General features: G+C 43.1%; 1 protein-coding gene across 4 annotated transcripts; it reads left to right on the forward strand.

Annotated features, from left to right (window-relative positions):
• Positions 1-246: 246 nt before the first annotated feature.
• On the forward strand, positions 247-26615 carry rab3ip (RAB3A interacting protein (rabin3)). 4 transcript variants are annotated; one of them, XM_033615249.2, is made up of 14 exons: positions 247-401; positions 10381-10521; positions 11110-11226; positions 11564-11730; positions 12841-13012; positions 13738-13833; positions 15614-15691; positions 17090-17293; positions 17392-17520; positions 21674-21786; positions 21915-21938; positions 22258-22357; positions 22550-22619; positions 23888-26615. In XM_033615249.2, the coding sequence occupies exons 3-14, from the start codon at positions 11137-11139 to the stop codon at positions 23968-23970; spliced, it is 1326 nt and encodes a 441-aa protein (XP_033471140.1). In that variant the 5' UTR covers positions 247-401; positions 10381-10521; positions 11110-11136; the 3' UTR covers positions 23971-26615. The 4 variants fall into 4 exon arrangements, with proteins under 4 accessions (XP_033471140.1, XP_033471141.1, XP_033471142.1 ...); XM_033615250.2 differs by lacking the exon at positions 21915-21938; XM_033615251.2 differs by lacking the exon at positions 13738-13833.
• Positions 26616-26952: the final 337 nt, after the last annotated feature.

Below are 26952 nucleotides of genomic sequence, written 5' to 3' on the forward strand. Positions count from 1 at the left end.
ATTTAATATAATATTTGTGTATTTTTCCTGTTTATTTTCACATCCAATTTTAATGTTAATAGTCTGTCTTATTTTTTATTTTCTGATATAATCAAACATGTACTGTTGTCCTGTGTTAATGACTTCATCTGGAGATTATTTAATATTTTATTCATCATAATTTTGTGGCTTCACTTCATATCACTGTTTAATCTGCCTGCATAAACGCATCACAATAAGGTAACGCTGATGCTCTAGTTTCCCAGTTGTCCCTAAACGCCCCTCCCGTCAGTTGGAGTAACCTGCTCCGGTCTGCGTCAACAACCGCTCCGGTGTGACCGTTTGTTTGTCTCACGAGCTTGTCCTGCACGGTACCGGGAGGAAGACACCGCCGGCCCGGCTGCTGCCCTCACAGAGACCCGGTGAGTCCGCAGCTACCGTGTTATTACCGTTACTGTTGTTGTTATTCGTAGATGTGTCCGGTAAACTTGCTCAGCCCGCTAGCTAGCTAGCTTAACGACACGCAAATGCACCATTACGTTAGATGCGCCCATTATCGGACAGTGAGCCGTCTGTCGCACTATCTCTGCCCTTCTCCTCACAGCCAAGCCCCCACACACCCTCACCATCACTGTTAACGCGCATCTCACGTTGTTAACATTTAATCTACTCATAATACATCTTCTATTTTTAGTCATGTTGGCGGAATTAGCTCGCCGTAGTCGGGTTTGTACGGTGACCGATAATGGAAGCAGGGTCTCCCCCTCATCAGTAACGTTAATCCCCAGCTTCAGAGTAACGGTTATATTAACGGTTTTAACGGCGGTCAATGCGCTGTGTGTGTAGCTCTGTGATGTTTCCATATGTGTTATTTCTGCCTAGCATGTTACAGCTGACAGAGATGCTAACGCCTCCCCTCTGTGTGTCGCTACTAACGTTAGCTAATGTGCTGTAAACGCACCGTTAGCATGAGCTCGAGCCCGCAGCGCAGACACACAGTGAACATGTTGCTGTCATGCATCTTTCATGTGTCAGTGTCAGGTAACACTGTTAGCTTCTGAACGTTAGCCCCCCCTTGTTCACTAGCTGTTAGCATGCTAGCTCAGTGTGCTAACCTTATGGTAACACATGCTAAGGGACTGTTCATTACTAATGAGAGGAGGAGGTGGCGCAGAGCAGGAGCTGGGACACATCATGTTTTAATCACAGAGGAGGAACAGAGAACTGTTGTTAAATGTTCTGTTTTATTCATTTATTTTTTTAATTTTAATCACCATCTTACTGAAGTGTATTGCATTCACTTGACAAATTAAAAAAAACTGTTTTTCTGAGTAATTTTTTTTTTTTTTTTTTTAGTAATTTTTTATTTTTCTGTTTTCTGTGGGGTTTTTTTTCTGTTTTTCGGAGTAATTTTTTTTCTTCTGTTTTTTTTTTGTTTGTTTTTTGGTGTAATTTTTTTGTGTTGTGTTTTTTTTTTTTTTTTTTGAGTAATTTTTTATTTTTCTGTTTTCCGTGGGGTTTTTTTTCTGTTTTTCGGTGTAATTTTTCTCTGTTTTTCGGAGTAATTTTTGTTTCTTCTGTTTTTTTTTTTGTGGTAATTTTTTTTTTGTTTTTCAGTGTAATTTTTTTTTTGTTTTTCGTGGTATTTTTTTCTGTTTTTCGTGGGGGGTTTTTTGAGTAATTTTTTATTTTTCTGTTTTCCGTGTTTTTTTTTTTCTGTTTTTCGGTGTAATTTTTTTCTGTTTTTCGTGGTATTTTTTTTTTTTTGTGGTAATTTTTTTTCTGTTTTTCGTGGTAATTTTTTCTGTTTTTCGGTGTAGTTTTTTTCTGTTTTTCGTGGTAATTTTTTTCTGTTTTTCGTGGTAATTTTTTCTGTTTTTCATGGTATTTTTTTTGTTTTTCTTCTGTTTTTTTGTGGTAATTGTTTTTGTTTTTCTTCTGTTTTTTTGTGCTAATTTTTTTGTTTTTCAGTGTAATTTTTTTTGTTTTGTTTTTCGTGGTAATTTTTTCTGTTTTTCAGTGTAATTTTTTCTGTTTTTCGTGGTAATTTTTTTCTGTTTTTAATGGTATTTTTTTTGTTTTTCGTGTTTTTTTTTGTTTTTCGTGGTAATTTTTTTTTCTGTTTTTCATGGTATTTTTTTGTTTTTCGTGATATTTTTTTTCTGTTTTTCATGGTAATTTTTTTCTGTTTTTCATGGTATTTTTTTTTTGTTTTTCGTGGTATTTTTTTTGTTTTTCGTGGTCATTTTTTTCTGTTTTTCATGGTTTTTTTTGGTTTTTGTGATTTTTTTTTCTGTTTTTCGTGGTCATTTTTTTTCTTCTGTTTTTCATGGTATTTTTTTTTTGTTTTTCGTGGTAATTTTTTTTTCTGTTTTTCGGAGTATTTTTTTCTGAGTTAAGAGAGCAATAGAACAACAGATGCTTTCATTCCTTTTTTGAGAGCTCCATATAATGGAAGCAAACATGACCCGCTTGTTGAGTTTAATCCAGTTTTACTTTGTTTTGGGTTTGAGACACTGGGAGATCCTCTTGTCTTTAAGTCATATAGATGGTAAGGTGCCTGCGTAAAGTCACCAATCTAATCATAACACCATCTATATCTATATTAATATCTATTTATATCATCTACTATTTATATCATTTAAAATAAATTATCAGAGTGTTTTCTTGCCAGATTCACTCAGAACATGTGAAGAAAAAACAAAACAAGATCGCGAGTCGTCCTGGACTCTTCATGCTGCGTCGCGCCGCACCACCAAACCACACCACATTGCGTCCAGTATAAACTGCCTAATTGGTTATCATGGGCGCTGAACGCAAGAGGGCAGTGCTCCATGGAAAATCCGCACTGTTTGCCGCTTCTAGTGTGAACCGGGCGTTAGCTTTCTGCTGCAGAAAGAATCAATGTTCTCGCTATTATGGTTTTTATTTAAGATTGATATATACAGAATTACACAAACTACAATTTCCTGCGGCCATCACAGGAAAATTCTGGTGTAATTACAGCAAAACACTGTTTGCTCAGCAGATACAGTGAAGTAATGTAAGGTCATGACCTGATGAGAGGGAAGACAGAAGCCTTAAGGCCTAAACACACTGGTGCAGAACGATGCGTATCAAAAAATACACCTCTATTATTTACAATGTTCAACCCCACTAGACATGCGTTGGCACTCCTGGACGCGCCGCCTCATGGCACTTCACGCCACTGTGACATTTCCAACCTCGCTGCCCCGGAAGTAAATGCATTTTCCCCCACTCGCTCTCTGCTTGTACAGACCAGCTCCTGTAGCAGCTCGACTCCTCTCCTCACCATGGATGTATAATGGGAACTCTGTAGCTGTGTCTCGTGTGTGATGAAGAATGAATGAGGAGAGTCACAGCTCTGGAGATCAGCTCTTCAGCTGAGAAACCGACTTCAATTGAGGCTGTACACATGATTTTGAAGTCCCGTTTATACGTCAACGTTTTCAACTGAAAACAGTTTTGGGTGCCTGAAAACACAACATTTTGAAAACGGGTTCCAGAGTGCAATTTTTTGGAAACGGCAGCGTCTCTGTTGTCATGTGAACTTGCAATATGCAGTTCCTCTGAAAACGGAGACTTTTCGCACATGCTCATTACGGTTCCAGTCACTAGGCATGCGCGAGAAAGTCGACCGTCACAACAACAATGGCGAGCTCTGTTTGTGCTGCTCACCCTGTTGATTTGAAGTGAAGTGTAGATCTGTTACTGTAGCAACTCCACCTCATCGTCCATCCAGACAAAGTTATCTGTGCATGCTTTTCGCCATTGTGTCTTCTTTGACTTTTCCGTTTTTAGAGAAACTGTTGTCGTCTAAACAGGGCCTAAGCTAACACAGAGGTGGAGGAAGTACAGATGTTTCAGTTACAGTAACTTTGTGTCGTTGTCTCTTAATAAGCTGCAGTGCAACGCATCTGCTGTGTTTTCAGCTTCAGCTTTCTCCTGCTAAATTAATGAATGTTCTGCTACTATGGTCCTTTTTAGACCTATTTAAACAGAATCATGCAAACAACGATCTCCTGCAGCCATTTGTTTTAATTATTTAATTATTATAATTATTGTCACATTTTCAGATTTCCCCTTGAACACGTGATGTGCAATGAACGCTTCTGTCGGGAATCATGTTGTGATGTTTTATCATAATTATTAATTACTTTATTGTACGTGTCTTATTTAATATACCACCAAAAAAATAAACACTGGCACAGCATCCCGTTAAAAAACATAAGGAGGATTAGCATTGTTTTTAAGAAATTATCCATTTTTTCAATTTATTTTTTAGTAAGAACTCCCATCTTGTTTGCTTGTTTCATCGATTCTTAAACCTACATTTTATATAAATATGAAAACTTATGGTTATCATGGTGGAGGGAGTTTCATGCGTTTTCCTTGTCGCTCAGGGAGACTCAAGGAAAAATATTTGTAGCTTCAGTGAGGGTCAAGATAAAAAAAGAAATCAAAGTAAAACCCCATCCACCCCGTCCTCTGATAAATAAAGAACAGTCCCTAACCCACTGCTCGCTGAGCGTCTCTGAAACAGGTGCGTTAAAACGCAGCATGTCTGTCCGCAGAGTTTAGAGTCATATGTTGAGCTCGAGGTTTGACTTCCTGTCAGCAGCACACAGACGACATTATAACAGGCCAAACAAATCATGTGAATGAACAGAGGCGCTGTTGTCAGTTTAAACTTAGTTAGTGTCTCCTGCTGCACACGCTGCACTTCTCCTGCAGAGCTGCGGGTCAGATTTCACCAGAATAAATGTGATCGACTGATTAATCGACTCATCGCTGCAGCTTTAATATTAATACTTTAGTTCATGTCAAATATCTGATTAAAGAATAAATAAACAAATGTAATAAAACTGGACCAGATGTTCAGTTCCTGCCTCTGACACCTGTCAGTACTTAAACCTCATAGACACAGTTTGACAAGTTTGAATCATATATTAAAATTATATTTGCATATTTTGCATTTTTGGGCCGTTGTTTGGTTGTCAGAGTTTGGGCTGACGTCAGGCTGCGTTTTAAACCTTGTAATCACTCGGGATGAGCCTTCATCAGGCGTCTGAAGTAACTGGACCCTCCACCAGCATCCCTCAGCGTGTCCGGTTACCACGGGCTCTCCTGGACTGGTCTCCGTGGAGACAGGGGAGAGAGGGAGAGGGGGGATTGGTTGGTTCAGGGCAGGTGGGGTTTCACCTGGATTTGACTGACAGGTGTGATGCTGTCACCTGTGTGTGTGTGTGTGTGTGTGTGTGTGTGTGTGTGTGTGTGTGTGTGTGTGTGTGTGTGTTCTCAGTGTCCATCATCATGTGTAATACATCCTGGACGTGTGTGTTTCTGGCTCTACACTGTCCCGTATAACACTCACTCACTGGAGTGTGCTGACTGACATCGACTGTGGGTAATACACTGGCCCTTTTCACACACAGATGGCGCTATAGAGCCGCTACGAAGTCCCTTCTTTATGCTTCCTTTGCATTTGTACACAGAACCAAACGACGACACTGATTATACTCTGTATCTCAGCTTTGTGGGCTCAAAAGAGACGTGACTAGTGAGACATGTAACACATCAGTGGGCGTCTAGTGTGACATATACGCATCGGCACAACTTTATAAACAACAACGGCATTAACATGTCAGTAACAATCATGTACCGTCCCTGTTAGGAATGGGCAAACGATCAAAATTCATTATTCGATCATCAAAAAAATTAACGATCAATTATCGATTAATTGATAAGTGAGTATTTCAAAAGAGCGAAAACAAAAGAGTGCAGTGCAGACTGTCGCCGCAAGAGGGCGCAGCTGCCCCAGTTTTGAGCTTCAACCCCCCAGGCCAAAGAGGAAGAATGGCGCGCATGCGCAGTTCATCCCTGGGTGTTTACAACCGTTGCCAGCCAGAGTTCCAGGCTTCAGTTTTCAGCAAAACCTCCGTCTTTCAATGGCGTAGTGTTTTCAGAGGCCTCAAGGGAAGCCGCTGAGGCTTTGGAGAGTGATGAGAGCCTCCGTCTGTTTCTGATTTTTTGCCTGGCATAGGTCCGGCAGGGGTCTTGTAGGCCCGGCGAGCCGCCGTGCTTGCCAGGTGGAAGGGTCTCGTTGGCACGGCGGCTCGCCGGGCCTATGCCAGGCATTGTAGGGGAAACGCTGCGACTATCGATTAAAATTATTTGTCATTGATCAAAAGCCTTAACAATCAGTCATCGATAATCGAAAATTTATGTCCATCCCTAGTCCCTGTTTAATGGCGGCTGATCTCGTCCTCTGCTTGGAGGGTAAGGAGCTCCTGGGCCTCATTGTTTTCACTGTTTGCGACATTTTCAGCTGCTGTTCCTCTTCTTTGAGTTAGCCGCTAACTGCTAAATGCTGCCTTTTAAAGAGACGGGTCATGTCGTCAAAACGTCACACATGTGCTGGCCATGATCCTGTCCCGCCATGATCAGGCAGTGTAAACGGGCCTATTGACTATGATACATAGCTCATACAAGCTCACGTCAAAGAATCTGAACTGTCCCTTTAATATGTCCGTATGAATAATTGTGTGAAATGCGTCGACCTGAGAAAGCAGAGTTTTAGTTTAATTTAGCTGTCGTTTATTTATCCAGTGTTTTAACCTCCGCCAACTATCTGCTGAACATCCTGTCATGTTTACGAATCCTGTGTTCATATAGTTTAACATTTAAATCATAAGTTGGGAATGTCTGACTTTTCTATAGCTGCACACGTTGAGAAACATCGAACATGTTTTTGTTTTTCTCAACAAATCCAATGAGAATACCAAAACCAACAGTGTGTTAGTCCGTGTACCGTCTGAACAGGTAAACCTTAAAAACACTAATCTGTAGTTTGATCAGTGATTTAATCAAACTGCTGCTCACTGTAGTTTTTATCAGACAGACAGGAGGATATAGTGACTTTATTGGGGACTATTTTCAGCGGCGGATTAATCCATATCTGGTGCTCTTGTCAGTATTTGTGTGTGTGTGTGTGTGTGCGACTGAGTCAAAATAAACTACAGTGTGTGTTCATGATAATGAAGGAACATGTGACGCACTGACATGTCTTTAACAACAGCGGAGGAAGACAAGATCAGACTGTAGATACACTGAACCTGTTGGTGATGCATTCACTGTTGGTTTGGATCTTTTTAATGGGGCTTAGAGACAATAATGAAAATAGAGAAAAAACACCTTTCTCTGACTTAGCAAACCTCAGCCAGTTAATACATTTTATATGTGATTTGGCTCCTCGCATCAAAGAGGCTGCTGTTCAGCTGCAGACTCACAAAGTCTCAGATGTCAGATTGTCCTTGAATGCACCATCAGTCCAGCGCTGTCAGCTGTATTCTACACAACAGTCAAACTTGGATCAAAACAATGACACGAGTCAGTGTGGCCTGAGGATTAGGTTGTGTTCACAGAGACGCACCACACTGCCTTTTTTATTTTTTATCGAATGCCACTCATAAAAAACACTTTTTGTGCCTTTTTTGTTGCCAGGCAACCTCCTCATCACATCCTCACCCTAACCTTTCCTTGTTATCACTCTACTGTTAATATATTGTGTGTATCCTGCAGTAATCAGTGTGTAGCTGCTGCCATGTTGAGGCAGAGGGTGCTGTCTGTAGCTCTGGTTGAGGGTGAGAGGCTGTCAGCAGATAAACAGAGATCTGTGTGGGTACATGAGACCCTAAAAAAGAGGCTGGATCATGGGGAGTACCACCAGTTGGTCCAGGAGCTTCTCCTCCATCATGGACGTTTACAGTACTGCACTTATCTGCTGTTTTCTATTCAGATGGTGCTAACTGTGCTTTGTAAAGTCGTATAGCTCTGGGTATCCAGCAACCACTACCACCAGTTTCTCCTCCATTGGTTACCAACTGTACACTTGTTGTCATGACCACCACAGAAGCCCCGCCTCTCACATCACCGTTGCGTGCTCATGAGACGTGTAGTCACGCAAAAACAGCGAGCAAAAAGCTTCATTCTCATTAAAAACTGTTACAAAAAGTCGCCTCCAGCTGCTGAAACACTTCCTGTGTGATCAGGGCATTGATCATGTCCAAGAAGCATCGAGACCGAGGATTGTTCTCTTGATTGACACACGAACAGTAATCAATAGTCAGTGTTGATTGGTTCTCAGATGTCTCTGCAGACAGAAGAAGGTGCGGCTTTGACATAATGATACTGAAATTAAAACACACACAGAAACTTTGTTCCTCGGCTGGATCTTTAAATAAACTCAAAGTGACGTCAGTTTTCATGAGTCACACCGACTTTATTTGTCTTCTCCAGCAAGTCGCTGAATTTCAGCTTTTGTGTATATACTCAGTTGGAGACACACCCACTTAACACACACACACACACACACACACACACTTACACCAGGCTGAGCAGGTGGGACCGGTGTGCTGTTAAAACACACTGCTGAGGTCGACAAAACAAAAGGTAGGGCAGCAACGTGTCACAGAGAGGATGTAGAGAACACCATGATGATGATGATGATGATGATGATGGAGGATCTCTGGTATGAAAACAGACTTGATGCTTTGACGAGGAGTGTGTCAGCGTGCGTTGAACTTCCTGTTTCTGTCTGTCGGCTGGAGTTTGACCCAGAGAGTGAAGTCAGAGTCTGTCCTGCCTTCACACAGTTTATGGTCTTATAATATCTAACCTGTGTGTAGTGGAAGTTACTGATGATCAAAGACTTCAGATGTGCCACTATCATACTTTCATATGATTGTTGTTGCCAAAAATAAACGGAGATAGATTTGTGTATTATTGGTGTGAGCAGATCAATAATCCATGTGTTAATGTGTAAATATAAAACAACCTCCACAAACATAAAAACAAGATTTATAAACTTAGAAAACTGTTTTGCAAATGCCCAAATTCCATTAAAAAAATCTGTGAATACATTTAATTAATTATCAATTCATTGAAAACATTTGTGAATGTCTAACTTGTTTCATGCACGCTGAGTCTTTTTTTTTTACTTTAGAAATTTGTTTGCATATTTACATCTGTTTTATATTTGCAAAATAGCTGTTTAAGCTTACAAACCTTTTTATGTATTTGTGGAGGTTGTTTTATTTTTACAGATTGTCGATCTGCTCACTCAAATAATATCGACACAAATCTGTCTCCGTAAAAAAATCACGAAAATCATTAAGCTATCCCACGTGAGTGGCAGTAGGCGATTGAAGAGCTGTTTCCTCCAGTAGAGAGAGTGACTCACAGACAGATACTTAACAGAGACAGAAAACTAGCTTGACGACAAAAGATCAAACACAAGTATGACGCTGAATATATTAAACACTGTGGAGCTTGAACTGATGACTGAGGAGAAACCTGGACCCTTTACGTGGAGCAGTGTCTGAGATTACAGTTTTAATACGTTATTATTTGTTTTGAGGCTTAATAGTTTAAACTTCAAAACAATCACTTTATTTTTGTTGTTTCATATCAGACCTTTATCAGGTGACAGTTATTGTTTACTTTAATGGCATGGGTTTTTTTAAAGGGATAGTCGCATATGTCACCACGCCCACTTCAGTTTCTGACCAATCACACAATAGTTCTCGGACACCACACAAAGTTCTGCCCAGATGATGTGTTGAGAACAAGCTGCAAGAACTCCCAGACCACGGCTGCAAGAATAAAACGACATCATTCTTTTCTTGCAGCCCTGTGAGAGAGAACAAATTTCTCTGTTCTTCAGAGTATGTAAAGGCCTTAAAGGAATAGTGCAGCCAAAAATGAAAATTCAGCCATTATCTACTCACCCATATGTCGAGGGAGGCTCAGGTGAAGTTTTAGAGTCCTCACATCACTTGCAGAGATCCAAGGGAAGAGGAGGTAGCAACACAACTCCACCTAATGGAGGCTGACGGCGCCCCAGATTCAAACGTCCAAAAACACATCATTGAAACCACAAAATATCTCCATACTGCTCGTCCGTAGTGATCCAAGTGTCCTGAAGCCCCGACATAAAAAGTTGTTTGGAAAAACCTCATTTGAACTCTGTTTTTAGCCTTTTCATGTTTGGGTGCACTATCCCTTTAAGTTGTATTAATAACCAAAGTCAAGGGACTGACGATGTTTGTTTATGTAAAAAAAAAGGATGATAAGATGTTATATTTGGCATCAAAAATCCAGTATTAGTCATATTTTAGTGTAACTCAGTTGTATTCTGTGTTATTTAGGGTTGTTGTTGGGCGTTTAGATGAAACACTGATGCATCTGAAAACTTTACAGATCACGAATGTACAAATGTAACATACTGTTTGAGTTTCAGTTATCAGAATGTAAGTATGGTTTATGTTATCTCCTCCTCTGTAGAAGATGAAGTAAGTTCATATCCTCTGTGTCTCTCAGGTGAAGGACAGCTTGTACCTGTCGGTGTGTTTGCTGAGTCACTCGTTCACCTGTAGAACCACCTGGACACTGACTGACTGTCTGCGAGCCTCCATCGACCCTCCATCATCCTCCAGTGTGTCCGTCCACAGCTGCACTATGGTACAAAACACACACACATACACACCTTCAAGATTTAAACCCACACACTGAGTCTTACTGACTGCTGATGCTGTGGCGTTTGCTCTGAAGAGGCAGCGACGCACTCTGCAGGGATTCAGACGGAAAATGTGGTCTTGGCAGCATCTCTTACAGATCACATGATATCAGGCTATTTAATAAACTATTAATTCATTATTCTGGCGTATTTCCCTCCACACATTCTGATCGTTGATATTTTCATCTGCCTGATGGGCTGTGATGGTCACAGCTCACCAAAACATGCACCGCTGCATCCTGCAAAAGCAAACCAGACCAAACCACACCACGCCCACATCTGTCACACATCACTGATCACTCAGTGACTCTGTGACTCATGTTTCTGTGCTGAAAACAAACTTTTTAAGTCAAAAACTATCTGACAGAGTCTCAGTGATGAAGCCTTTTCATTCGCCCCCCTGATGTTACTCACTGATTCTCTGTCTGCAGACTGAAGCAGCTTTTCAGCCGTCAGTGACTCACTCAGCATTTTAAATGAACACTTTACAGCTGCTCGTCTCTGTGTGTGTGTGTGTGTGTGTGTGTGTGCAGAGTGTATGATGTCTGAGAGCAGCTGCTATGGCCTGCAGCAGCAGTCAGAGCAATGCAGAAACTCTGGAGGGGTTCCATGAGGTGAACTTGGCCTCGCCCACCACACCTGACCTTCAGGTAGGTCCCGTCACCTCATCACATGCAGGTAGAGGTTACAGGTTTATTCTTACAAACTCGATTGTCAGAGCCAGAACGGTGTATCACACATACCTCGTTTACACCAGCATGGAACTGGTTCAAATTAAATCCCCTCATGGTCCAGTCACAAAGGGTTTGATTTATTTTGTCAAGGATGGATATACTGTATGTATCGGTATCAGTTATTGGTCAAAGGAGTTGTTAGATATCGGCATATAAACAAATATCGTGCCTCCTTCCTCTTCACAACTCTGAGTTGTCGTTGTTCCTGATAAAGTTCAGTGTCTTTATTGGTTCTCTGTGTGTCGTTCTGCAGAACCAAGCGGAGCAGCGCCCCTCTGCTCGTCACAGCACCCCGCCCACCTCTCTGTACCGCACCCACTCTCTGGGAGCGCCCCCTACTGGCCGCCCCACCTCCCTGCGGGCCGATCAGCTCCCCACGCAGCCGGTGTACTCCACACCGCGGCACAGCCACAATGGAAGGTAAAGAAAATACACTGACGTCAGATTCATCTGTCAAGGCTGAGAGACGTAAAATGATTCAGTGATTAATCACAAATTAATGTCTGTAACTGTTTTTATCATCAATCGTTAATGCAGAGAGCCAGATATTGGCAGCTTTTCTCTGTTGAACTGAATGTTGTTGAGTTTAAGACTTTATATGATATCAGTAGCATCTCACTTTAAAGGGATAGTGCACCCAAAAATGAAAATTCAGCCATTATCTACTCACCCATATGCCGAGGGAGGCTCAGGTGAAGTTTTAGAGTCCTCACATCACTTGCAGAGATCCAAGGGGAGAGGAGGTAGCAACACAACTCCACCTAATGGAGGCTGACGGCGCCCCAGATTCAAACGTCCAAAAACACATCATTGAAACCACAAAATATCTCCATACTGCTCGTCCGTAGTGAAAGCATGTGAACACACATGAAGCGTGCAGTTAGAGCTACAGGCTACAATGAGGCTAAAAACAGAGTTCAAATGAGGTTTTTCCAAACAACTTTTTATGTCGGGGCTTCAGGACACTTGGATCACTACGGACGAGCAGTATGGAGATATTTTGTGGTTTCAATGATGTGTTTTTGGACGTTTGAATCTGGGGCGCCGTCAGCCTCCATTAGGTGGAGTTGTGTTGCTACCTCCTCTCCCCTTGGATCTCTGCAAGTGATGTGAGGACTCTAAAACTTCACCTGAGCCTCCCTCGGCATATGGGTGAGTAGATAATGGCTGAATTTTCATTTTTGGCTGCACTATCCCTTTAACACTCACACAATAGCAGCCCACGACTAACGTGACCATAAAAAGATTAATGCGTTATGTTTGGGCGCGTTACAGCCTTACTTACAACTGTTGCAAATTTGCATCCCTACTGGTATGAATAGTTTTGATGTGAAATATTTGCAGCTGAGTATTTTCGTGTTGTTTATTCAACACTGTTTAAAGATTTTAATCAACACTGCAAATAACTTTAACTGCAGCTGTGGAGGCAGAATGTTCGTAGATTCCTGTTCATAAAAAAATAGTGTCCAGAGACTTGAATGTTATCCGTACCTGACCAACCTTGTGTCCCTGGTCATGCTGGCTGCACAGTGTGCCAGGCCAGGAGGCGGAGTCAGCCGATGGCAACTTCCTGTCCGGGGAGGACAGCGAGGAATGCAGCGCCTTGAGCGACAGCCTGTCGCGGCTGCGCAGCCCGTCGGTGATGGAGGTCCGAGAGAAAGGATACGAGAGGCTGAAGGAGGAGCTGGCCAAGGCTCAGAGGGTAGGACACACACACACACACACACACACACACACACACACTGGTTTTTACCTTAATTTGTATTCAAAATTGAATGTAAGTGTGCGTGTAGTTGGACAGAAAGTGTGTGTGTGTTTGTGAGACGTCACTTCATCTCATTATTCACATTAACATCATGTTATATTCTGTTTTATTTTAAATGCATTTATTTTATAGTTTTTTGTGAGGATGTCTCGATCTGATGTTACAGATCAGTATCAGGGCTGGTTGAGACGTTTTCTAACTGATCGGCCATGTTGAGCTGTAAAGAGTCTGATCTGATCCTTTGTTTTACTTCAGATGTCACACGTGTTTTAACCTGCACAGTGACGCAACAAGTACAGCCGTCATTTAGTTCTCCACCGCACACTCCGCCTGCTGCCAAACACCACACGCCATAAACGACAGCAAAATGCTGCATGAGATCATATATTTATTATTTACAGAAGTTATAAGTTACTGGTTTCAGCTCAGTGACACAGTCTCCTGTGTTTTTTTGCCTCCACGCTGCTGAAACTTGATCATGACATCCCTCATTTTTTGTTTTTATTTAAGATGAAGTGAGCCATTCAACACATCTCACTAATTTTTATTTCTTCATTTCTTTGTTTGTTGTCATGCTTTGATTTTATGTTCATGTGTTTTCATTTGGCGGCTTGTTGTTTTTCTGTTGTGTTGTTTTCTTTGTGTGCGTGTGCGTGTGGAAGGAGCTGCTGTTGAAGGATGAGGAGTGTGAGAGGTTGTCTAAAGTCAGAGACCAGCTCGGCCAGGAGCTGGAGGAGCTCACCGCCAGTCTCTTCCAGGTCGGTCCGCCTCTCCTCCCTCCATCCCTCCGTCTCTCCGTCCGTCCGTTTCTTCCTCTGCTTCCTGTTTCCCTTCCTCCTGAGGCAGTGGCCAGACAGACACCGGACAGACTGACTGAAACAGATTCAGATGGGATTTGTTGCTCTTTATGTTTTTGGCAGCAGAGATGTGAAGCGGAGGCGTCGTGAGGTCGTTGGGAAGCGAGTTTTAAATATTTACTGCCTCGATCCTCCGAGTGTCTCTGCACACCATGTTCTTCTGTCTGTGTCTGGAGTTTAGTTTCGGCCTTATTTTAATGTTTACTGATCGCTTTATCATATTTATCAGAAATAATAATTTACTTTCTATTGTAAATATTTTATTGAGCCAAAGAAGATTATTACTGCTGTTTAATTTTGTGCCGACGCTCGTCTCGATTCATATGAAAGAATTCACAGATATAAATCAGACAATATAAAAGACACAGGATTGTATTTTCAGATGAAAACAGTATCAGAAATAAGGTGATTTAAAAATAAATTAATATTTAAGTCAAATAGTAGTTGAAAAATATAAAGTAAATGTGTTGATACTGAATAAAACGAGTCATAAAATAAATCTAAACATACAAACATTCTCCTTATCTTCTTAATCTCCTAATTTACTTTCAGATATTTATCAATAAATATTAATTATTACATCATTACATTTACTTTATCGTGATCGTTTTAATTATTGTCTAAGCTGAATACACACAACACAGGATGAAGTGTAGAGCTGAGCGTTGTCACTGGATACCTTCAAGGTTTCGACCAAAATAACCCAGTGCCAGGTGAAACATTTCCAGTCAAACGATACCTGCATGCGATCCTGGTCCTGCTCTGATCCTGGTCCTGCTCTGATCCTGGATCGTCTCAACTCTCTCTGGAGCTGCTCTACCTCTGACGAACAGTCACTTTAACATCTGCCCGGTTAGCACGAGCTAACACAGCAGCTAGCATCTGATACCAAGCCCTTAAACAGTCCCAACAAACTGAAACTGACACTGAAACAGCCTGACTGTCGTTAAACCTGTAAATAATCTCTGGAAATGTTAGCCGTGTGATGCTAACCGTTAGCCCTGCTAGTCGCTGTCCCCGTCACAGAGCTCACACTTCAGCAGCAGCTACGACCCAAACTGTCTGTGCTGCGGTGGAGTCATGTGACAGAGCTGACAGTTCAGTGTGCCGAGATGCCACCAGAACATGATGGTGTCAAATAAAAGACTGTTGATAGAAGTCTTTTTCTGCTGCTGCAGGATGATAGTTAAAAAAAGGGACGACTAAATGTGATTTTAAACTTTAAAGGCAGAAGAAGTGTTTATGGAAATAACAAAGTTTGTTGAGTTCGATAGCGTTCAGCTCAGAGCTGCAGATTTGTCCCCGCTGAGGAAACGTTTTCTGCTGGACGTTGAGACTGAATCTGTCCGGCTGTTTGTTCCTTTCCTCCTCACACTCCTCCTCCTGGGTCTTTGGCTTTTTCCTCATAGAAGGTGCTGGGACTCCTCTCTCTCTCTGTGTAGGTGTGTGTTTCTGTAGTTGACATGTTCGCAGCTCAGAACCAGTGTTCACTATCAGTTCCTTTACTTCCTGTTACTGTCGTGTTTTTATGCTTATTTTAGCTTGAACTGGTCCTTAAACACACACTGAGCTTGTGTAGACGCTGCTTCACCATCAGAATGAATATTGAACCCAAACACAGATCAATCATGACTGAAGAATGGATCCAAAAGTACTGAACAGTGTGTGTGTGTTTTTGCAGGAGGCCCATAAGATGGTGAGAGAAGCAAACGTCAAACAAGCAAACGCAGAAAAACAACTGAAGGAAGCTCTGGGAAAGGTGACGACACTAAACACACACACACACACACACTGGATTAAATACGCTCAAACTCTCCTCCTCTTCATCTCTCAGTGAAACATGAACACAGACATGAAACACACACTGATATCGTTCAGTGTAACTTCCTGATGACGTCATTGTCTCTGATGTCCACCCAGAATACACGTCCATAATCTCAGAACCATCAGCGATCGGTCTGAAGACGATTTAACCTCTGTGGTCAATGTTTCGATGGTTCCTGTGCAGACAGCAGATACCTAGATGTTTAAGACTTCCTCTGATCTGCTTCATATCTGCACATGAATAAATATAAAAAAAGAAATACACAATAGGTAATACGCTCATCTAGACGATAGCTGATGAGTTCGGCCTCTTTTATTCTCCACATGAACCGTTAACCTGCAACCAAAGTCCGCTCAAACTACTCAGACTACAAATGGAAACCAGAACTTCAGATACAAATCTTGTCCGGTCACCCACAGACTTTACATTCATATACAGATATCTGTTCGTACAGTTTAAATGGTTCATAAATCCGTTTTAGACGTCAGAGAAAAACCAGATGTTTCAAAATAAGGCTGCACAATATAATGTTTTATTATCATCATCGTCACAAACATGGAGATATTGACACTCAGGGATTTTTAGAGCCTGTGAGGAGTGTTAGTAGAAAACTTACCTGTAAAGTCAATGTAAAGACATGATTAGACGTGATTTCCCACCAGCTGAGCAATGGGTGCGTCACAAATGACGCAAATGAAGCGAATAGCGTGATTTCGTGTCGTACATTTGTTCCCAAGAAAAATTTTGTGCCAGAATAGCCAATCAGCATTGAGATCCTCCAGGGACGTATCAGTGGAAGTTCACTCATCAATTCACAAATGTGTAACGCGATAATTTGCACGTATGAAGTGAGTCAGCACAAAGTATTCTAGCGTTAAAACTCGTGCGTTATTTTGATGTCAGCACAACATTATATTTTCCAGTTGTCCGTCCGTCCCATGTCAACGCAATATCTCAAGAATGCCTCAAGAGAATTTCTTCAAATTTGGCACAAACGTCCACTTGGACTGAAAAATAAACTGATCAGAATTTTGTGGTTGAATGTCAAAGGTCAGTGTGACCTCATGAACATGTTTTTGTCCATAACTGAAGAATTCATTCACTAATTCTGACCAAACTTGACACAAATGTCTAACAGGATAAAATAATGAAGGTCAAAAGGTCAAAGGTCTGCTTGACTGTGACATCATCATGTTTTAACGTCATATCTCAGGAACAGAAGGGGAGACATTTGGTCAGATACTGAACTGATGACTCACTTCCTGTTCAGTCCTGTATGTTGGGTCAGTTTCCATCTGTCAGATTAGCAACATCATTTTTCCTCCTCGTCAGATTGACGTCCTCCAGGCGGAGGTCCAGGCTCTGAAGACACTCGTGCTGTCCTCCCCCACCTCCCCTCTGGGTGAGCTCCCATCTACAGGAGTAAAGACTCCCTTCAGGAAGGGCCACAGCAGGAACAAGAGCACGTCCTCCGCCATCCTGGGGACGCAGCCTGACCCGTCGGCCACGCAGCCAATCGTACGGGAGTGTAGAGAGGTGGGAGAGCTCGCCATATCATCACAGCTTAATACTCTGTATGTGTCAATCTGTCTCTGCTGTATGTGAGGTGTGACCCTGTCCTGTTGGACATGTAGGTGGACAGTCAGCTGTTCAGTGACTTCAAGGCCTGGAAGGAGGAGCCGACGCTCGACCGCAGCTGCTGCTTCCTGGAGAGAGTTTACCGTGAGGACATCTACCCCTGTCTCACCTTCAGCAAGAGCGAGGTATGTACGTGTCCTCTCCTGTGACTCGCTGTCCTCTCCTGTGACTCACTGTCCTCTCCTGTAACTCACTGTCCTCTCCTGTGACTTACTGTCCTCTCCTTTGTCTCACTGTCCTCTCCTGTGACTTACTGTCCTCTCCTTTCTCTCACTGTCCTCTCCTTTGTCTCACTGTCCTCTCCTGGGACTTACTGTCCTCTCCTTTGTCTCACTGTCCTCTCCTTTGTCTCACTGTCCTCTCCTGTGACTTACTGTCCTCTCCTTTGTCTCACTGTCCTCTCCTGTGACTCGCTGTCCTCTCCTGTGACTCACTGTCCTCTCCTGTGACTTACTGTCCTCTCCTTTGTCTCACTGTCCTCTCCTTTGTCTCACTGTCCTCTCCCGTGACTTACTGTCCTCTCCTTTGTCTCACTGTCCTCTCCTGTGACTCGCTGTCCTCTCCTGTGACTCACTGTCCTCTCCTGTGACTTACTGTCCTCTCCTTTGTCTCACTGTCCTCTCCTGTGACTCGCTGTCCTCTCCCGTGACTCACTGTCCTCTCCTGTGACTCACTGTCCTCTCCTTTGTCTCACTGTCCTCTCCTGTGACTTACTGTCCTCTCCTTTGTCTCACTGTCCTCTCCTGTGACTTACTGTCCTCTCCTTTGTCTCACTGTCCTCTCCTTTGTCTCACTGTCCTCTCCTGTGACTTACTGTCCTCTCCTTTGTCTCACTGTCCTCTCCCGTGACTCACTGTCCTCTCCTTTGTCTCACTGTCCTCTCCTGTGACTTACTGTCCTCTCCTTTGTCTCACTGTCCTCTCCTGTGACTTACTGTCCTCTCCTTTGTCTCACTGTCCTCTCCCGTGACTCACTGTCCTCTCCTTTGTCTCACTGTCCTCTCCTTTGTCTCACTGTCCTCTCCCATGACTTACTGTCCTCTCCCGTGACTCACTGTCCTCTCCCGTGACTCACTGTCCTCTCCCGTGACTCACTGTCCTCTCCTTTGTCTCACTGTCCTCTCCTTTGTCTCACTGTCCTCTCCTGTAACTCACTGTTCTCTCCTGTGACTTACTGTCCTCTCCTTTGTCTCACTGTCCTCTCCCGTGACTCACTGTCCTCTCCTTTGTCTCACTGTCCTCTCCTTTGTCTCACTGTCCTCTCCCATGACTTACTGTCCTCTCCCGTGACTCACTGTCCTCTCCCGTGACTCACTGTCCTCTCCCGTGACTCACTGTTCTCTCCTTTGTCTCACTGTCCTCTCCTTTGTCTCACTGTCCTCTCCTTTGTCTCACTGTCCTCTCCTGTGACTTACTGTCCTCTCCTTTGTCTCACTGTCCTCTCCTTTGTCTCACTGTCCTCTCCTGTGACTTACTGTCCTCTCCTTTGTCTCACTGTCCTCTCCCGTGACTCACTGTCCTCTCCTTTGTCTCACTGTCCTCTCCTTTGTCTCACTGTCCTCTCCCATGACTTACTGTCCTCTCCCGTGACTCACTGTCCTCTCCCGTGACTCACTGTCCTCTCCTTTGTCTCACTGTCCTCTCCTTTGTCTCACTGTTCTCTCCTTTGTCTCACTGTCCTCTCCTTTGTCTCACTGTCCTCTCCTGTGACTTACTGTCCTCTCCTTTGTCTCACTGTCCTCTCCTGTGACTTACTGTCCTCTCCTTTGTCTCACTGTCCTCTCCTGTGACTTACTGTCCTCTCCTTTGTCTCACTGTCCTCTCCTTTGTCTCACTGTCCTCTCCCATGACTTACTGTCCTCTCCCGTGACTCACTGTCCTCTCCTGTGACTCACTGTCCTCTCCTTTGTCTCACTGTCCTCTCCTGTGACTTACTGTTCTCTCCTTTGTCTCACTGTCCTCTCCTTTGTCTCACTGTCCTCTCCTGTGACTTACTGTCCTCTCCTTTGTCTCACTGTCCTCTCCTTTGTCTCACTGTCCTCTCCTTTGTCTCACTGTCCTCTCCTGTGACTTACTGTCCTCTCCTTTGTCTCACTGTCCTCTCCTTTGTCTCACTGTCCTCTCCTGTGACTTACTGTCCTCTCCTTTGTCTCACTGTCCTCTCCCGTGACTCACTGTCCTCTCCTTTGTCTCACTGTCCTCTCCTTTGTCTCACTGTCCTCTCCCATGACTTACTGTCCTCTCCCGTGACTCACTGTCCTCTCCCGTGACTCACTGTCCTCTCCCGTGACTCACTGTTCTCTCCTTTGTCTCACTGTCCTCTCCTTTGTCTCACTGTCCTCTCCTTTGTCTCACTGTCCTCTCCTTTGTCTCACTGTCCTCTCCTGTAACTCACTGTTCTCTCCTGTGACTTACTGTTCTCTCCTTTGTCTCACTGTCCTCTCCTTTGTCTCACTGTCCTCTCCTGTGACTTACTGTCCTCTCCTTTGTCTCACTGTCCTCTCCTTTGTCTCACTGTCCTCTCCTTTGTCTCACTGTCCTCTCCTGTGACTTACTGTCCTCTCCTTTGTCTCACTGTCCTCTCCTTTGTCTCACTGTCCTCTCCTGTGTCTCACTGTCCTCTCCTTTGTCTCACTGTCCTCTCCTGTGACTCGCTGTCCTCTCCTGTGACTCACTGTCCTCTCCTGTGACTTACTGTCCTCTCCTTTGTCTCGCTGTCCTCTCCTTTGTCTCACTGTCCTCTCCCGTGACTCGCTGTCCTCTCCCGTGACTCACTGTCCTCTCCTGTGACTTACTGTCCTCTCCTTTGTCTCACTGTCCTCTCCTTTGACTTACTGTCCTCTCCTTTGTCTCACTGTTTTCTCCTTTGTCTCACTGTCCTCTCCTGTGACTTACTGTCCTCTCCTTTGTCTCACTGTCCTCTCCTTTGTCTCACTGTCCTCTCCTGTGACTTACTATCCTCTCCTGTGACTTACTGTCCTCTCCTTTGTCTCACTGTCCTCTCCTGTGACTCACTGTCCTCTCCTTTGTCTCACTGTCCTCTCCTTTGTCTCACTGTCCTCTCCTGTGACTCACTGTCCTCTCCTTTGTCTCACTGTCCTCTCCTTTGTCTCACTGTCCTCTCCTGTGACTTACTGTCTTCTCCTTTGTCTCACTGTCCTCTCCTTTGACTTACTGTCCTCTCCTTTGTCTCACTGTCCTCTCCTGTGACTTACTGTCCTCTCCTGTGACTTACTGTCCTCTCCTTTGTCTCACTGTCCTCTCCTGTGACTTACTGTCCTCTCCTGTAACTCACTGTCCTTTCCTGTGACTTACTGTCCTCTCCTTTGTCTCACTGTCCTCTCCTGTGACTCACTGTCCTCTCCTTTGTCTCACTGTCCTCTCCTGTGACTTACTGTCCTCTCCTGTGACTCACTGTCCTCTCCTTTGTCTCACTGTCCTCTCCTGTGACTCACTGTCCTCTCCTTTGTCTCACTGTCCTCTCCTGTGACTCACTGTCCTCTCCTTTGTCTCACTGTCCTCTCCTGTGACTCACTGTCCTCTCCTGTGACTCACTGTCCTCTCCTTTGTCTCACTGTCCTCTCCTGTGACTCACTGTCCTCTCCTGTGACTCACTGTCCTCTCCTTTGTCTCACTGTCCTCTCCTGTGACTCACTGTCCTCTCCTTTGTCTCACTGTCCTCTCCTGTGACTCACTGTCCTCTCCTTTGTCTCGCTGTCCTCTCCTGTGACTCACTGTCCTCTCCTTTGTCTCACTGTCCTCTCCTGTGACTTACTGTCCTCTCCTGTGACTCGCTGTTCTCTCCTGTGACTCGCTGTCCTCTCCTGTAACTCACTGTCCTTTCCTGTGACTTACTGTCCTCTCCTTTGTCTCACTGTCCTCTCCTTTGTCTCACTGTCCTCTCCTGTGACTTACTGTCTCCTTTGTCTCGCTGTCCTCTCCTGTGACTCACTGTCCTCTCCTTTGTCTCACTGTCCTCTCCTGTGACTCACTGTCCTCTCCTTTGTCTCACTGTCCTCTCCTGTGACTTACTGTCCTCTCCTGTGACTCGCTGTCCTCTCCTGTGACTCGCTGTCCTCTCCTGTGACTCGCTGTCCTCTCCTGTGACTCGCTGTTCTCTCCTGTGACTCGCTGTCCTCTCCTGTAACTCACTGTCCTTTCCTGTGACTTACTGTCCTCTCCTTTGTCTCACTGTCCTCTCCTTTGTCTCACTGTCCTCTCCTGTGACTTACTGTCTCCTTTGTCTCACTGTCCTCTCCTGTGATGTCTCGTCCCTCAGCTTGGTTCGGCCATCTTGGAAGCCGTGGAGCAGAACACACTCAGTGTGGAGCCGGTGGGTTTCCAGCCGCTGCCGGTGGTCAAAGCGTCGGCCGTGGAGTGTGGAGGACCAAAGTGAGACCCCCACACACACACACACACACACACACACACACACACACATTATCAACTCTTTCTCCTCTTCATCGAGCTTTCACTCTTTCATCATCATCTCTCCATCTTCCCTCAACTTCCTCCTCCAGCGGGCGAAGGGCGGAGCTCGTCACGTAAGTCTGACTCTGTCTCATCAGCATCTTGTCCTCTGTCCTCAGTCGTCCCGCCTGGCTCCTCCTCCTCCTCCTCCTCCTCCTCCTCCTCCTCCTCTCACCTTCAGTCCGTCCTCCTGTCCAGGTTTATCAAAGTGATCCTGACGAGACGAACCTTGATAAATGTCTAACAGTCATCCCTCTCTCCTCACTTCCTCTCCTCACTTCCTCCACTCTGAGCTTTAGTCTCCTCTCAGCTGATAGTAAATTAATTCAGTTTCCTTCATGGTGAGACAGAAACACGTGAACAACTTCCTCTCTGTTTCTCTGTGTCTCATAGAAAATGTGCCCTGAGCGGTCAGACCAAAACCTGTAAGCACAGAATCAAGTTTGGAGATTCATCCAATTATTACTACGTATCTCCGTACTGTAGATACAGAGTGAGTACACACACACACACACACACACACACACACTTATTCTGCTGTGATGTCATATGTACAGTCTAAAGTTAATACGAACCTGAAGCTTTATCATGTGACAGTTTACGTTTCTCTGATCACATCTGGACTGAAATGACGTCACATCTGATCCACAAATTTTAGATTCAAACTGTCTGTGTGTTTCCTCAGATCACAGCTGTGTGTAATTTCTTCACCTACATTCGCTACATCCACCAAGGGCTGGTCAAACAGCAGGACGGTAAGACTCACACACACACACACACACACACAAACACACAAACCCACAATGTGTACTTCATTAACATTCAACCAGATGACAGAGAGTTCAGAGAAGTATTGTACCAAACTGTATCACCACGCAGAAGGAAATATGCATCTACTGCTAGCTCACCTAGCATCTCTGAGCTAGCTAATGTTACAGCTCAGCTGAGGAGGACGCCATTAATGTTTACATCTCACACTGTCCCGAGCACGAGCCTTTCACACACTTCACCTGTCTAGACTGGGGTCCTGTTTAGACGACAACTGTTTCTCTAAAAACAGAAAAGTCTGTCCTTTGTGTTTTAGAAAACTTCTGCGTTTATATGACGACGTTATTGAAACGATCTCCGTTCACACGGAGCCGCAAAATCGAGTAAGGTAAAGCTGCAGTGCCGGAGGCTGCAGTTTGAGGACCGTTTAATTTTCCGAGCCGAGGCTGCAACCTGAAGTTTATTTATTTATTTATTTATTTTTTTGCTATACACAAAAAAACACAAACAGAGCTCGGCATTGTTGTCGGCATTGTTGTTGTGATGGTCGACTTTCTCGCGCATGCCTAGTGACTGGAACCGTAATGAGCATGTGCGAAAAGTCTCCGTTTTCAGAGGAACTGCATATTGCAAGTTCACATGACAACGGAGACGCTGCCGTTTCCAAAAAAATTGCACTCTGGAACCCGATTTCAAAACGTTGCGTTTTCAGGCACCCAAAACGCCACTGTTGTGTAAACAATCGGCCAAAACGCAACTAAAGTTTACTGTTTTCAGTTGAAATCGTTGTCGTATAAACGGGACCTGATAAATAGCGCCCAGGTGAGAGGAAAAACATGTAGCTTCAACTTTGGGTCAGCTGTTCGCACTATGATCGTCAACTGTTTTACTTGTTCGATACAGTTTTGTTTGTCAGCCATGAAAAACAAGTTTAAGGCCACATTTCAGCAACATGATAATAGCCGCCATCATCACACAGGGTGATATGAAGAAGCAGCAGTTTGTGCCTCTGATGTGTTCACAGATATTCAGGACAGGAAGTTTCTCTAAAGATAATTAAGTGTGGGTGTTTGAAAACCCCGAACGCCATTTATTTAAACTTTGTGACCTTCTGTCTGATAAAAAGATTAACATTCTGTCAGCTGCACCGTAAAACATATTTTAACCAGCTCAGACTCTGAATCAGAACTTAACTGTCACACCATCATGTGACCGTCATGTGCCCGTCATGTGACCTGGTGTTGTGTGTCTGCAGCGGAGCAGATGTTCTGGGAGGTGATGCAGCTGCGCAGAGAAATGTCCTTCGCCAAGCTCGGCTACTACAAAGACCAGCTGTGACTGACGGACAGCCCCGCCCTCCAATCACAGCAGACTCCGCCCTGAAGCCCCGCCCCACCCTGCTCCCCCCTCCCCCCCTCCCCCTCTCCCCCTCCTCCTCCTGTGTGAGTGTGTTTCTGTGTGTGACAGAGTACCTGTGGTTGTTTTCAGCTGAGCGACTGTGACGTCAGTGATCTGTTGTTGGTTTCTGTTGAGTTTGAATCTGAAATATGAATTTTACTTTATTAAAACATGAAACACTCCGACATGTGACGACATGTGACGACATGTGACGACGTGTGACGACGTGTGAAGACAGCTGACATGAAGGATTTAAATGTGGTGGCGTTTGAACCCGTCTGAGGAGTTTCGGTTTATTTTTCCTCTCCCTTCAATCATGAAATCGGAGTTTAACAGGGCTGAAAAAAATTCATTCTGATTTTCCAGTTCCAAATAAAAACACTTTTCTGGACCAGCGACAGAGAGCATCAGAGCCGCTCCTCTGAGATTTAGAGATTAGAGTTGAAATATTTCGAAAGAAGTCATATCATGAGAACAAAGACATGAAACGAGGAAAAAAATACCAAAAAAATTTACAAAAATTAGTCAAAATTTTATGAGGAAAAAACAGAAATTGACATTAAAGTTGGAACTTTAAAAGAAAATTTATTTCAAGAGTCAAGTTGAATATTTTTTGAGATTAAAGTCATGTAATGAGGAGAGAGATTAAATTTTGGGGTTAAAAATCTAATTCTGAATAAGAAAATAAATCTGTAAATATGACTTGATTCTTAAAATATTTCTGTCCTAAAACTACACATTTTCGTGACTCGTCCATTATTATTGCAAAATATTTTTTCTCAAAATTGCAACTTAATTCTCGCAAATTTCAGACTCTCAAAATATTTAATTTTTCCTTAAATTTTGACTTTTTCAACATCAAACTTTTTTCTTGTTAAATATTGACTTCACCTGAAAATTCTGCACCCTCCGCCGCCAAAACTCATGACCATTTTCAAAATACTTTTTGTCTCAGAATTTTTTTAATTTTATTTTCATAACATTCCAAATTTTTCCACTTTTATGACTTTATGTTTTTATAATCACACACCCTCATAACTCCTTTGTCATTAAAATAATTTGAAAAATAAGACTTAATCTCCAAATATTTAAGTTTTCTTCAGATTGATTTTTTTCAACATTTAACTTTGTTCTTGTTAAATATTGACATCACCTGAAAAAATTTTAGTGTTTCTTCCCCTCCCCAAAATTATAACCACATTTTGTCTCTGAAATTTCTTTTTTTCTAATTAAAATATTACAACTATTCTCTAAGTCTCAGATTCTGTTGCTCTGTCGTCGTGGCTCCAGAAACTAAAAGCTGTTCCAGTGCTGCTAAAAGTTTCTGTTTTTCTCTGGAGTCAAGTTTGAAAACTAACGATAAACTGTGCTGAATCTGAAATATAGAAAAGGACGTTCACCAAATTAAACTGACGACCAAACAATGAATATTTGTTTACGAAATGAAACAGTGTGTAAGCTTTTGTTTAACTTATGTTGTAAGAGAAGATGAAGGAGGCACAGTTGGATGCAAAGATAATCACAATATTATTATTATTCTTATAATTATTCTTATTATTATTGTTATTACAATCAGAAGGAGTGCAAGCAGGACTCTACAGTGAAGCTGCGATTCACAATTTATTTCTTTGTTGATTAATCTGTCGTCGTTTAGTTCATAAAGTATCAGAAAACAAAGAAAAAGTCCGTCAGTGTTTCCTGAAGTCCGACACGAAGTCCTCAAACATCTCGTTTTGTCTACAGCTGGGAGACGTTCAGTTTACTGTCACAGCAAAGAGACAATATTCACCCTTAAGAAGCCGGACTCAGAAAATATTTTGACTGTTTCTTTCTTTAAACATTACTCAAACTGATAAAGAGATTATCAGATTAGTTGGTGATTGATTTAATAGTTGACGACTGATTAATTATTCGGTTAGTTGTTGCAGCTCTGAAGCCCCCTTTGATTTAATTGTAATTTATTTGCCTTCACTTCAAATCTGTGGCGCCCCCCAGTGGAGACTTGTCTCTTACAGACCACATCCTGATATTAAATGACACAGGAGCACAGTGAATATTTGTAATCTTGATTCTGTCTAATGAGGTTTATATATTTATTCTCTGTAAAATGTTATTTATGATTTCTTTATTTTGTTGTTGGGTTCTTTGAGACGTCAGTGAAGCTTTCAGAGGGTTTAAAGGAAAAATGAAACACTACCTGTACATTTATTTCTGCTGTTAAACACTCTGTGATGTCAGAACTCGCGTGGACGTGACGTTCTGTTCAGATAATCTGATAAAACATGTTTGTTTGGGGGAATTTTCCTTTAACAGCTCCGGCTGTCTCCACTCTGCTGTATTTCATTACTGAGGAGACGTGTAGATAGGAGGCTGTGTGTGTGTGTGTGTGTGTGTGTGTGTGTGTGTAAGAGAGAGAGAGAGAGAGAGAGACTGTGTTGAGTGTGTTTGTATGCTGTAAACTTTATATCTGTTAATTTAAACCTGACTCCTCTGCATCTTTCTCTCATTCGACGTCGGTGTCACTCTCCCGGTTTGGTTTAGTGCCTTTTCTCTCAGACACTCTGAAATAAAAACAGTAATACCTCTGGAAACCTGCCGCTGTCTGTCCACTCTGTTCTCCACCTCACACACTGTAACCACACCAGGTCACTACAGGTCACAGGCCTTTGTTTTAGATGTTTGTCTCTTAAGTAGACGATTTAACTGACTTCATATTGAGGGTAAGTCACAAATACAAATTATTATATTATTATATTCATTATACTTTTTAATATCAGAATTACAGTTAAATTCTAATGCTCAAAATCAGCTTATTATTAATATTTCCTATGTACCTCTACACTGTATGAACAGGTTTATGCTTGAATGCCACTGTCAGCATGTGGCTGTTACACAGTCTGTCCACCAGAGGGCGTTCCAACA

The sequence above is a fragment of the Epinephelus lanceolatus genome, chromosome 23 (assembly GCF_041903045.1).
Source record: "Epinephelus lanceolatus isolate andai-2023 chromosome 23, ASM4190304v1, whole genome shotgun sequence".
NCBI lineage: Eukaryota > Metazoa > Chordata > Actinopteri > Perciformes > Serranidae > Epinephelus > Epinephelus lanceolatus.

What these genes read in the sequence shown, in the direction of transcription:
- rab3ip (XM_033615249.2), top strand. Translation starts at nt 11,137, where the DNA reads ATGGCCTGCAGCAGCAGTCAGAGCAATGCAGAAACTCTGGAGGGGTTC. An exon ending in TCACCGCCAGTCTCTTCCAG is followed by an intron (nt 13,834 to 15,613) that starts GTCGGTCCGCCT and finishes GTGTTTTTGCAG; the next exon opens with GAGGCCCATAAGATGGTGAG. An exon ending in TGAAGGAAGCTCTGGGAAAG is followed by an intron (nt 15,692 to 17,089) that starts GTGACGACACTA and finishes CCTCCTCGTCAG; the next exon opens with ATTGACGTCCTCCAGGCGGA.